The sequence below is a fragment of the Gavialis gangeticus genome, unplaced genomic scaffold, assembly GCF_001723915.1.
Source record: "Gavialis gangeticus isolate Ggan-Ray unplaced genomic scaffold, GavGan_comp1, whole genome shotgun sequence".
Classification (NCBI taxonomy): Eukaryota; Metazoa; Chordata; order Crocodylia; family Gavialidae; genus Gavialis; species Gavialis gangeticus.
Genome location: NW_017728994.1, coordinates 28,252,123 through 28,265,323, shown reverse-complemented (window position 1 = coordinate 28,265,323; position 13,201 = coordinate 28,252,123). Strand labels below are relative to the sequence as shown.

General features: G+C 42.4%; 1 protein-coding gene across 1 annotated transcript in view; it reads left to right on the top strand.

The window, feature by feature from the left end:
- TLL2 (tolloid like 2) overlaps window positions 1–13,201 on the top strand; it is a 194,797-nt gene that overhangs the window by 117,867 nt on the left and 63,729 nt on the right. Inside the window, exon 9 of the mRNA XM_019502102.1 lies at window positions 5,893–6,017. Coding sequence (XP_019357647.1) covers window positions 5,893–6,017 — 125 coding nt within the window. The remainder of the gene's footprint in view (window positions 1–5,892; window positions 6,018–13,201) is intronic.

The following is a 13,201-nucleotide window of genomic DNA, read 5'->3' as shown; positions in this document are numbered from 1 at the left end:
AGCTGGCAGAGGGTAGGTTTAGGTTAGATATCAGGAGGCGCTACTTCACGGTCAGGGCTGCTAGGGTCTGGAACCAACTTCCAAGAGAAGTGGTGCTGGCTCCTACCCTGGGGGTTTTTAAGAGGAGGTTAGATGAACACCTTGCTGGGGTCATTTGACTCCAGTACTCTTTCCTGCCGTGGCAGGGGGTCGGACTAGATGATCTGCTCAGGTCCCTTCTGACCCTAGAAACTATGAAACTATGAAACAGAAGTTATGAACTTCATTCTGGATTTATGATTTGTCATAGGCATACCTTCCTCTCATACCTGTGAGGAAAGAAGCATGGAAACTAGTGGTAGTCAGTAGAGATCATAGAATCATAGAAAATGAGGGTTGGAAGGAACCGCAGGAGGTCACATCTAGTCCAACGCCCTGCTCAAAGCAGGACCATCCCCAGCTATATCATTCCAGCCAGGGCTTTGTCTAGCTGGATTTTAAAAACCCAAGGATGGAGATTCCACCACTTCTCTGGGTAACGTGTTCCAGTTCTTTACTACCCTCCTAGTGAGAGTGTTTGTTTGTTTTTCTTAATATCTAATTTGAACTTCCCTTGCTCCTTGTTATGTCCCATCTGCCACCACTGAGAACAGTCTAGCTCCATCGTCTTTCAAGCCCCACTTCAGGTAGTTGAAGGTTGTTATTAAATCCACCATCAGTCTTCTCTTCTCCAAAATAAATAAGCCCAGTTTCCTCAGCCTCTCTTCATACATCATGGTCCCCCTTACCCACACTATTTTTGTTCCTGTCTGCTGGACTTTCTCTAATTTGTCCACGTCCTTTCTGTAGTGCAGGGCTCCAAGCTGGATGCAGTACTCCAGATGTGGCCTCACCAGTGCTGAATAGAGGGGAATAATCACTTTCCTTGATCTTCTGGCTGTGCCTCTACTAATGTGGTAGCCATTAGCTTTCTTCACAACAAGGGCACACTGTTGGCTCATATTCAGCTTACTATCCACTGTAACCCTCAGGTCCTTTTTCCGCAGAGCTGCTGTTTAGCCAGTCAGCCCCCAGCCTGTACCAGTGCAATGGATGCATGTCCCATGTCACAACCACTATGAATGGGGAGTGAACTCCTGAATTCCACAACTAATAAGTGTGAACTTCTGCCAGCTAAGCTAAGGGAACAGCACATCAGGCTAGTGGCACTCTACCTCCTGTGGATCAGAACATCGGGTTATTACACAGTGCAAGAAAGCAGTTATTGCCGTGTAACTACCATCTCTCTTTAAGTAAGTGTTATCGTCTGTTTATTCTACCCTCTTGATGCAAGCATGGGGCAGAAGAGTATAGGAGCTCAGTAACTCCTTGCAAAAACTTCTGGCACAGGTAATTACTAAGCATTTTTATACAAAGGGCTGTCCTCAAGCGATGCTGACAAGATAAAGCAGCTTTTAAATCACCACTGCTCCTATTCAGAGGCCACCTCAGAGCCTCACTCCTCTGTTTTTGCAACCTTAATTGGTTGGTTCAATAGTACTTTCAGACCTTTTGCCCCCTTCCCCCAGTTTTTTCTGGGGCCTTAGTCTGTTATCTCCCTGCTTTGGTTTTGTCTTCTGGTTCCTGTTTTCCTTTCCACTTCAGTAGCATAACTGAAAATGGGCAATTGAGTGCTTACTAAGTAAAGGGAGTCAATCGTTGGAATGGAGGCAAGGGGGCCATACAGAGTAGAGGCAGGACTTCCCTTGTTTGACTCTTCTTCCCCCTCCCATCTGCCCCTGGTCAGTGAGAGATGCTGCTGCATTGGCCCCACAGCCCCACACAAAATTAAGGGTTTTACATCATTCATTGTAACACAGTTCTGCTCCAGCTGTGGGGCCAGGGGAAGGGATTAATAGCTGAAGCCCTGAGAGTACTTTTCATTAGTGTCAGTAGTCAATGGGAATTTGACTGGAAGTGCAAGGGACCATAATGAGGATAAATATACTTTAACAATCATGGCTCTTGCTATTGCCCATAACTAATGTTGCACATCATGGATAATATGGCTACAGATTTATATTTTCTAATGCACTGGCTGACACAAATCACTAAGCTACATGGTCAAAAAGACAGAATTGGAAATCAGTGTCCTCTCCCTCTATCAAGACTCAGATAGTGAGTTTTCAGAGAGAGATTTTACTGTGTTCCATTAAAAAAAAACAAATCCTCATACCCCCACCAAAAAAACCCAAAACAAAACCAAACAAATCCCAAACCCTTAAGGAAAGTGTGGTTGCTAAGTCAGGGTTAAGGTTTCCTGTGCAACCTTAATTCACAGCATGCTTATTCGTATGCATTACTTCCAGCCTGCAATTACATCATATGATTTTGTTTTCCACGAGATTCTTGCTTGACTTAGTATGCAGGTGGCATGGTCCTTGGGGCCTGAGGCAGCTGTTCAATAGCTCTTATTTTTTCCTTTTTTCAGCGTGTGGCTTCATGCTGTATTTACTGCACACCATTCAAACCCAGCACTGGATATATTTCCTGATAGGCTTTACCCCATGAAGCAGTGTTGTATTGTTTCTGTTTTCCAGATGGGAACTCAGATGCAGATTTAGGCCAAAACTGTCCACCTCTTCTGGCACATAACTTGCCAGCTACCACCTGACTTTTCAAGGGATAGTGAAAACACATAGGCTCCATTGACCTCAGTCAGGATTGTGTATGACAAGCATTTCTTCAGATTATTTTATAACTTTTTAATGTTAATGTAGTACATATGTTCAGAATAATGAGCAAGCATTAATTAATCTCAAGAGTATTGCTGTTTGAGTTAAAGTAGCAGTTCCCTAGTGGTCAGGCTGTTAATCTAGGCTTATGTTGGCCAGTTGGAGGACAGAGCAGTTATAGAGTGTTTTGCTACAGACTGAAAGGTGCCAGTTCAAGCCTCACTTTGGACTGGTGCTAAAGGCCAGTCCCAGTCATCCCAGATATGAATGGGTTGTCAGGATGAGGAACCAAGGGTGATCAAACATAATGCTGATCACATCGCTCCCTTCTGTGGCTACAGGTGCTAGTTCATCTTAGCCATGTTAGTCTGATGGGCTGTCCAGGCTTAGGTCAAAACTTGGAGTTTTCACTAGAAGGCTGCAGCACACTTCACCAGTGGATTACACTTTTACTATCTAGGCTGAAGGAGAAGGTGATCAAGAAGGAAGCTAGGACTTAGGACTTGCAAATTGCTGTATTTATTGATGCCTTGCATTATCCTAGTACTTATTAGTCAGTGACTTAGAGCACCATGAGGCTAAGTACTCTTTTGTAGGTGCCAGAGCTAATCATATCATTTAAATATTCATTCTGAGAGTCAGTTCAGTTAAGTGGATGGGATTTGGGTCTGCATTATAGGACCTCTTGGGATCTATTGTGAGCTGTGCCAAAGTGATGCCACCCATCCTCTGTTACCTTGTCTTAAAAAGTGGGAGAAGTTATATTTCTTGTCTCCAAAAGTCAAGCCTTGTTCAGGAAGGGTTGTGAAGAGCACAGACCATAGTCAATGAAAGAAGGGAGGATAAAAGCCCTCTTCTTTTGACTCCCAACCCAGTGTTCATTCCTTTAGGTCAACGACTGTTGACCTTTGCTAATGGCCATAGGAAAATATGGTTCCTTTTTGCCTGTGACTTGATGACACCTCTTGATGGAGGAGGCTGAGAAACCTAGGAGCAAAGACTTACAGCTGAGGCATTCCAAAGAATTATGAGCAAGCATATACCAAGTCTTAGTGAGCATGTGCAAAAGAGCAATTTCCTTTATTTTATAACTTTGAAAGCTTTCCAGGTTTGCCCCTGGGGGCAATAACAGGCAATTCTCTGACCTCTGAGTTATCCTGCTGCCAAATGTCAAGTACTACAAACCCCTGAGGTGGCCAAAAGAATGTTTTATTGCTAACTAACCTGCCCATTTATCCGCTAAACTGATGTCTAGTAATGAAAAAACTATTTTTACTGAAGTCTTTTTTTACAGATTCTGCCCCAGGCATACGCCCAGCACAGAAACTTTCAGCCTGAATTTGTGGGTTGTGTTTGCCAACAGTAATAATAGAAGTTATTAGGCAACCTTAGATGATGAACATCACTTGTATAGCTGGCTAGGAAATACTTTCACTCCCTTGTCACACCAAAATAAAGAGTTCAGCTTGTTGAAAATGAGAAGGGGGTTTTGCTTTGCCATAAACCTGAACATTTGCGAAACGGTTTTTTGTTTTTTGTTTTTTTTAAATAAAACTTGTTTAAGCAAATTTTATTATTGATGAAATAACATTGATGGAAACTCTGCTCATCTCTAATTAGTGTGGCTCCACCTTACAATATTGCTTTAAAATTATAACAATGCAGAGCTGCTACTGCCCCCACCGCCCTCAGTCCCAAATTACTTAACCACCTTAACAATACTGTTGACTTTAGCAAGGGCTATTCATGTGTGAGGTATAGCACATATTAGAAAGGTGTTCTATCTGGATCTAATTGCACTAGTTATTATGCCCAACCCTAATTTTCCTCCCCATCTTCTTCATACCCTTGCATCATTTTCCTTAGAAATAGAAGGTCCATCACAAAGAGAGGATGTTTTAACTTCAAGTGGGTCATTTACTGTCTGTACTGTGAATGACACAAAACATTTAGGGGTGACATAAAAAATCCATTTATTTAGCGTGGCTGAGTCAACCTGGTTTTAAAACCTCAAAAGTCATTTCTGACACCTCCCTACTCCCCATATTTTAACTTTAACTTTAATAGAGTTAAAATCCTTGCACATCTGTACATACACTTCAGTGGAATTATTTGTATGCGTCAATTAAAACACGTGCTTAAATCTTTTGTGGGATCAAAGCCTAGTATGTGAGAAGGAACTCTATGAATAAGCAGTAAAATGGAAGGCAACAGAGAAGAGAATGGAAAATAACACTAAAGATCTAGACATGTAACACACATATCAGTATAAGAAAAGAAGTGGGCACACATCATGCAGCTCTGCACTGATGTAACTTTCTGAAAGCTAGTGTGACATTACCCTGGGGGAAAAATACAGCCTTGCAGGAACTGTGGTATATGTTATGCTGGCATAGTTGTCATCTGTCTGCTTCCCTCATGGACTATTGCATACCCCTGCCCCTGAAGGGAAAACACATACTGTGGCAACTACCTAGGGGTAGCCAGTCGCATGTCCACTCTGGGATCTGGTATAATATATACCAGTGTATGAAACAATGTCAGTCGCACTGGTGTTACTGCGTTGCGCGTCGCGGTGCAAAGGGAATCGCTTGCTGGGCATCTAGGACAAAGCAAAAGAACCAAGAAGGGAGAGTAGATGGAAGCAAGAACAGGAGGTTTTCCTTTTGGTTTTATCATTTAAGAATGGACTGTCCATGCTAGACTGAAACAGAAAAGATCTCTGTCAGCAAAACAGAATCTCAGTACCAAGCAAAAACATCCCTTTCTTCTCCCGTGGTCACACTGTTTGTTTTGTGCTACTGCTGACCCAGGCCCATGTTGATGTGAATCTTGTAAAAGGATATTTTCCTGCCTCTTCTGATTTATGTAATGTAAGGTAAGTGATGTGCTTGTGCTTAAATTGAAGCAGAGGCAATCTTTGGTATACCAAAGAGGAATTTATTAACTTGGCAGAGCTACCTGCACTCTTGGAAGCTATTCAAGTGTCGGGAAAATGCGAATATCAAACCACAAATTTCTTATAAAATATGGTCTCTGGTCAAATCCTGTTCTCTGTTCCTGCTAGCTTAAGGTCTGTGGTCATGGGGTTCACATTGTTAACCACAGTTATGTACATCATGCCGCCTTCATTCCTTCACTGCTGTTTGTCTCTCTCTCTCTCTCTCTCTCTCTCTCTCTCTCTCTCTCCTTGCTCCAGAGGGGTTTTCCTAGACACCATCCTGCCCCGTCGTGATGATAATGGAGTTCGGCCAACTATTGGTCAGCGTATTCGGCTTAGTCAGGGAGACATTGCTCAAGCCAGGAAGCTGTACAAGTGCCCAGGTAAATATGATCAGTACATGTGGCTCTTTGTGGATCTCATATATCTATGCTTTATCTGGAAGGTGTTAGAGTTCAGTTACATCTTAATCCCTTTAATGAAAGAACTATGGGAGTGTGGGCCATCCAAGTGCTTCAAACTGAATCTGTGGAGTAAATTCTACTGACCTACCATGTGCACTTTGTTGCAGTGCTTAAAATGTGTCCAGACTTCTGTACTGGAGCTAATATAAGGAAGAGCATATAATCCCAGGTAGTGTGACAGCCAGACTTATTTGTGTATTACCGTAGCCCCTAAGCCCCCATTAAACTAAAAGTGTCAAAAAGTGTCACAACTGTGACCAGTGTTATTACCATATTTACTCACATAGAAGATGACCCTGATTACAAGATGGGCTCCTAATAATTAGATTCTATATATGGAAAATGTTATAAGTTTATTATCATTTTCCAGGTATAGAATCTAATTATTGGAGGTTTGCCTTGAATTTGTTTGTCTCACTGCTACAACAGGGAAAATAAATCTGGGGGGTCAGGTAGCTTTTTGCTCTCTGCTTTCTCCCCAGCTTTTTCTCCTACCAGCCCTTTCCTTTCTCTTTACTGTCAGACCCTGATCTCCCTGAGCACATGGAAGTGAGGAACAAATTTGAAAACAACCTTGAAATTAAACATGGCTATAGCAATTTGCATATAGTACCCATGCAGTTTTTTTATCCAGAATTGATGCATGTTACCTTTTTTTTTTTTTTTTTTTTTTTTTTTTTTTAACTGCTGCAACTTTTAGCACAGGTACTGCATAAGCATACTTTTGAGCAGTACTTTTGTACTACATACAAGTAGGTGCCAAATATGCATGTTGTTAGTCTAAAGCCAAAGGCTCATGATTAACCACATAGTTCAACAGTATTTCAAGCCATAGTGACCCTATAGCTCAGGACTGCTCAGTATATGTGTGTACTCCAGATTACCCCCCACAAAGGATCCATGTACTAATGAGTCCCCACTCATGATGGGAACCAGGTATTCTTGTCCCCAAGTCCTGGGATGCTCCAAAAATCTATATGCAGTTGAGGTGCAAGGCAACCTGATCCAGCTTCAACTCATGGAGGGTGGGGCCACATTATTCATATGTGCCAGGCGGAGAGAGGAGGCGATAGAAGGATTCTAGGTGAACTGTATGCAATCTCATGGCTAATTATGACTTGAAAAAGAGTTGGCAGTGAGGAAGACTGCACTTAATGGGCACTATTATATGTCTAATTCAGATGGTCTACGCTAACGTATTCTTGTGGTGGGTTTCCAATATCATAGTTGCCCAATGTGGGCCACGTTTTTTATAGTCATGCTCAGTGTTGGCTGCATTTATTCAACTTGATAGTTGGTTTCCATTGCTGAGCACATGCTACTTCTGGCAGCAGTTTAATGATAGACAGTGTATTTTGTGAGATTTCCTTGTATGTGATTATATGACAATGGGCTTTTTTCCCCATACCAAGTGGGGTGGGGCTCATTTTGTATTCAAGTAAATATGGTATGTTAGCAACAGTGTTAAATATAGATGTAGACTAAAGGTCTGTGTATATGGGTAGGTTTTTACTAGTTATGCCCATCTAATTTTTATGAAGACTTGTGTTTTAGATCTATCTTGAAACTTTTTCCAAAGCAACATGAAACAAGCTGGAAAAAGCCATTCTTATGACTTCACACTGGAGGTTATACCGGTACAACTGTCCTTTTAAATCGTGCATTAGCTTATTGGGATACACTTCCTTTTGTAGACGAGTATTGAAGCCAGTGTTTTTCTCCATTGCTCATATTCTCTGTAGGCCTCATTTTCTTCTCTGTAGACTTATCCAAGATGCAGCTTATTGAAAAGTTTTAAATTAGTTAGTTTAGGTACAGTTATTTGCATGTTTAAAAGTCAAGATTGTCTCATCATTGTTTCTTGTTCTCAACAGTAACTTTTTCCTCTTGCAGTTAAAAGCATTCAAGCGAAGCTGCAAACTTCACAAAAGATCTTAAAAACCCCATTTGGATCCAAGGTTAAAGCCAAGTTAAAAGCTACAAAGCAGTTTTTTAAATTCAGGCCCATTCAACTGTTCGGTTTTGTGTGTAGGCAGTAGAACTTTTCTATTTTTATTTGTTTTGCTAAACTTTTGTAGTGGTTATTCCAGTTCAACACACATTGGGCAACATAACAAGTGAGAGCTTTAAGACCACTGAACTGATTTCCTTCAAACATTATTCATTTTGTGGACTCTATGAGAATTACATACAGGCTGAATTTAAGAACGTAGGTCCACTGCATTTAAAGCTCTAAACATGAGAGCTGGCCTGTTCATTATTAACTAGAAATATATTCTAAAATGGCATCTTGCACATTTCAGAGTAGTTGATTTATTTTAAATGGTCATAAGCTTGAAAATATGGAAACTGGGATGGCTCTAGAATTTGGGATGAATAAGTTCATAAGAGCTCCACTACCTATGCCTGTACTTGAAGACTTTGATTAAGGACAATTTTACTCAGAAAGTATCAGACTAAGAAGTTATAGTAAACAAATAAGATGGGCTCCAGAGGCTTCATGACAGATATTTTTTCCCCTTTTATAGAAAGGTTTCCCCATGTAACAACACTGGTAAATCCCATAGGAAAGAAGTGGCATGAATGTGATGTTTAAGTTGTCTTACAGATTAAGATGGACCAATCTTACTTCCTCATTCTTGTGTGTATACCTTAAAATGTGCTCTCTGTTTAGCAACCACACTACAGTTAAAGTTGCTTACATAGTTTTGTTCTAAAATCCTGCTGTCTTAAATTGCTTTCACTTGGGCTACAGCCCTGTTTCAGTGGTGTGGACACTGGGGCAAGCAGCTGGAAGCCCAGAGGTTGACTGAGGCCATAGCAGAAGCATTTATGGTGCAGCTATGTCAGAGTCTAATGAATCTGTGAGTTCTGCTAAATACCTTGGCACAAGGATATGGGAAAGGAAAGGAAGCCTGGACTACAGCTAGTGCCAAAGCAGGCAAAAATTAATACCCCAATTGTAGCAAAGGAGTGTTAGGGAGGAGCAGTGCCTGTAGAGCATTTTGGTAAACATCAGTGTAGATCTGGCTGGCTTATGGATGCTTTGAATTTAAAAAAAAAATGTTTTTTATCTTGTAGTGTTCAAAAGCAGAGTTGTCCAACTGGTGGCCTGTGGACCATGTCTGGCCCATGAGAGGTTTAATATATGGACAGCAGCTCTGACCTGGCCACCACTCCCTCCATGGCTGCTGCTGCTGTGACAGCCAGGATCCCTTGCACAGGGCAGCAAGGCAGGAGGAAGCTCAGTGAGGCAGGAGGAAATAGGGTTTGTGCTTCCCACAAGGTAGCACCAGTGGGAGGAAGGAGGGAGGTCAGCACAGGTTCATGCTTCTTTGTGGGCTGGTGGTGGAGAGGGGATGGGATCCACAGTGACGGGTAGCAGCAGTGGATGGGTGGCGGGTTTGCATTGCCCACATGGTGGTGCTGGGGCAGGGGGTGGTCATGGTGCCCATGTGACTACAAAAGGGGGCAACAGAACTGCAGTAACAGTGCAGGAAAAGGTTTAGCACTAAATAAGAAACATTCTAATTGTAGGCTGTTGTATTTACTGCAAAGTTTCCATGAGGTTCAAACAAATAGAAAGTCTAGGCTAGGAATGTGTGCGGCATTTGTCCCTGGACAGGTTGGGTCTCTTGATTCTGGAGCAGAAATATTCTGGAATTGGTGTGTACACGCATCGCCCTTTTCATCAGGGTTTAATGAGTGGCTGAATGTACTGCTGCTTTTCTACCATTGATTCAGTAACACAATCCTGGAACAACTGTTCAAATCCACTTTGCAGTGTTCCAGGATCCATTGTTAGCACTTCGTATCCCTTGAACCTTTTTAGGATTTATCTTGGGATGAGGGGCTTAGAAGTCTGAAAAGTTTCACCCTGCCTTGGGATAACATTGTTTATCCTGGGACAAATAGGACATGGACTCAATGATCTGTAAGGTCCCTTCCAGTCCATAACAACTATGTAACTACCTGTAAAACTAAGGGACATAATGAAAAGAGGAAGTGCTATTCTTCTGAGTCCTCCTTCAGTCACTGCATACTGAGGGCAGCAGTGGGCTTTACCTGTTGGAGACCCTGTGCCAAAGATCAATTTTGAGCCTTTTACTAGACAGCATATGGAACGGATGACCATAACAGCAGTTTGTAGTGCCTTAATGCTGCCTCTGGTGAATGGTCCCTGTAACATTCATCACCTCATCCACAACCCCAGGCCAGATCTGGTTCCACCTATCAAGTGCTTACAAGTTATCCTCTTCCACCCTGCTTAAGTCCCCAAATAGCAGTTGATAATGCTTTTCATGGGAGGTTCTCCAATCTCAAAACTAAGATATCAGGATGCTACAGAAGTAGATGCATTAAGGTTTTTGCGGGGACTTGACCAGGATGGAATAGGTTCACACATAGGCACCTGATAGGTGGAATAGGGTCTAGTCCTCCCTCTCTTCCCAGCAGCTTAAGGAAGTGGCAACACATTTCCTATGCCCTGAAATCCCCCAGCCCAGCTGGCCTTTGCAACTATCAAAAAACCCCAAATACATTTCTCACTAGCTGTGCTGGTCGCTTGGTACTGAACAACTGCTACTCCACTACATCCACATTTTGCAAGTATTTTCTGATTAATTTTGGAAGAGTAACTGAACTTTTCACACGCCACCCACAATAGACCAATACCTCACTTTTCATCCCAGTAGCCCTTTAATGACTAATAATAACTAAGCAGGATTTGGGGGGAATATAGGAAGCAGATATCTGGTAACTCTTAGAATAATACAGTAGTAACACAGTGCTTGCTGGTAAATACCTTGCTTCTGCTTAGTAATTATAGGGTCCTGCAGATTACTGGGTAACTGCACTTAGTGAGCCCACATCTAATTCCCTTGTAATGTACACTGTGGAGCAATTATCCTCTTTATCCTGTATAATTATGGTAATATGATAGCTGTGCTCTGTGATTATGGATTCCCATATCTCTTCATGGAGGCAGCATGTGTTTGAGCTGTTGCTTTTCTTCACTGCTCAAGAAGCAGGTATTGACTTGGTGAACAATATAGTGATAGTGGCTTCATCCTCAGACATTTCCTCAGTTGACCAGATGTCTCTTGAGCCATCCTGTGGTGGTGGCTGCTACAAACCCTCTGGAGATCAAAAATGAAGCACAATACTTGTCCCAAGATGACTTGTCACCTTCATAATAAAAATGATCTGAGCCTGCAGCAGTGTCCAAGAGGTGACCATCTCCTGAATTTATCATCCTAAAATTGATTAAATAACCCAAACATAAAATAAAATATTTTGCTTTTGGATCATGTGAAACATTTTGGGTTGATCCAAGTTTGGTTTTTATTTGGTTAAAAAAATTCTGTTGGTTTGGCCCTAACTTGATTTTTGCCTCACGTGGCTCCCCCTTCCCACCCCCTGCTCCTAAATTTTTGGTTTGGCCACAGAGCTCAAGAACCTATCATCTCTTCCAGCTATGTTGACAAATCATAGTACCAACTTCAATATTAGCTCACTTTCTGGCCTGGGGAAATCACTTCCTTTTTGCGTCAGTCTGTCCTGTCTGAGGAATGGGGATGAATAATACTTGCCAAACAGCCAGGGAAGGGCTGGATAGGAGTCATGCACTGTCACGGAGACCTGTGAAGATAACATTTTCTAATACTCCTTTTTAGTTGCACAATGGCTCCAGTTTTCTTTGAGCTGAGGACTGTTCCTGTTGGGAATGAGGAAGCAGTTGGGAGATTTTAGAATTGCATGGTGCTGTTTTCTGATCCCGCTGCAGGAGATGCCTGCATTTGCCACCTCATATCACTCTATCGTGCATCTGTCTAACAGAAGAAGCACGAATGAGTTGGCCTGCAGATTGGGGGCCTCTTGTTGCAGCACATACAGACTTGCTCCCAGAAAACACAACTTTTCCATACAAGTGACTTCACTTTTTAGAGCTCCTTTATGAGTTATTCAGTCAGACAAAACCTTTACACACCCCCATGCCATGGTCATCGCCTACAGTTCATTTTTCATGCTTGATCCATCAAGTTGCATGTCAAAGTATGTAGGGAAATTTAGGATTTCTGGCTTGGGTGACTTCCCCCCCCCTTCAGATATTAAGCACCCTAAATGGGGCCAGCCATTTCACCTTCGGCTTCCAAACTGTCCATCTAAATGTGATCCAGGCTGAAAAATATTGTGAGCGACCAGCAGAGTCAGGCAGTGTGAGAGTGCCAGGCAGAGGAGTGCTCTGGGTATTTGCATGTAAAAAGGAGCCAGATGTTCAGTCTTGTCAGATCTTTCAAAGCACTGCTCCTTAATGAAGGATTCTTGGGGGCTGCCTCTCAGTAACTGAGGAAACCGAGTGTGGGTCAGGCCTGGCTTTGTAATGTGAGTGGACACAACGGTTATGAAATTAAAAGCAATCCTAAGCAAATCGTGCCTCCGGCCTGGTATCATCTGCTTCAGATAGTGTGTATTCACACGTGGCTTCTATTGCAGTGTGAATGAAAACAGGCACTTTGAAATGTGTGGTCTCCTGTCCCGGTCAGTCATCTGCTGTGCACGTGTTTGAAAGCCCTTCCGTCCTGGCTCAGTGAACAGGAACTACAGTAGTAGTTGCTTTCACAGATGTTGGAAGCTCCTATTCCCAAAAGGAAGGAGTGTGGTTTATAAAAAAAATAATTCTGGGATCTACATTGCCTCAGCTGCCACAGGAAACAAATATGGTGAAGAGTGGAGCAAGCTGTGACATGAAAACTGAATGCCATACATTGCTGCAGTGCAGAGTGGGTGTGCTTGGGAGGGCAGAGGGAGGGGCTCGCCTTCCTTTTGTTACAGTGTTTTAACCTGAAAAAGCCTATTAACAATGGTAACTAAGGAGAACTTTATTGAGCAGATTGTAACGAAGGGAAAATAGCTTTCCTGGCAGCAGGCTTTGGTATTCATGGTCTCTCTGCCTTTGGTTGGAGGGTGGACAGGACCTTCTACGATTTGGCTAAATTAAAAAATATGAAAAGAATAAGCAGCGTGTGTAAAAGGGAATGGTGTAGGGAGACGTTCATCCTTTGTCATGATCTGTTTTCTTGGCAGCCAGTGACTGCTGTAAA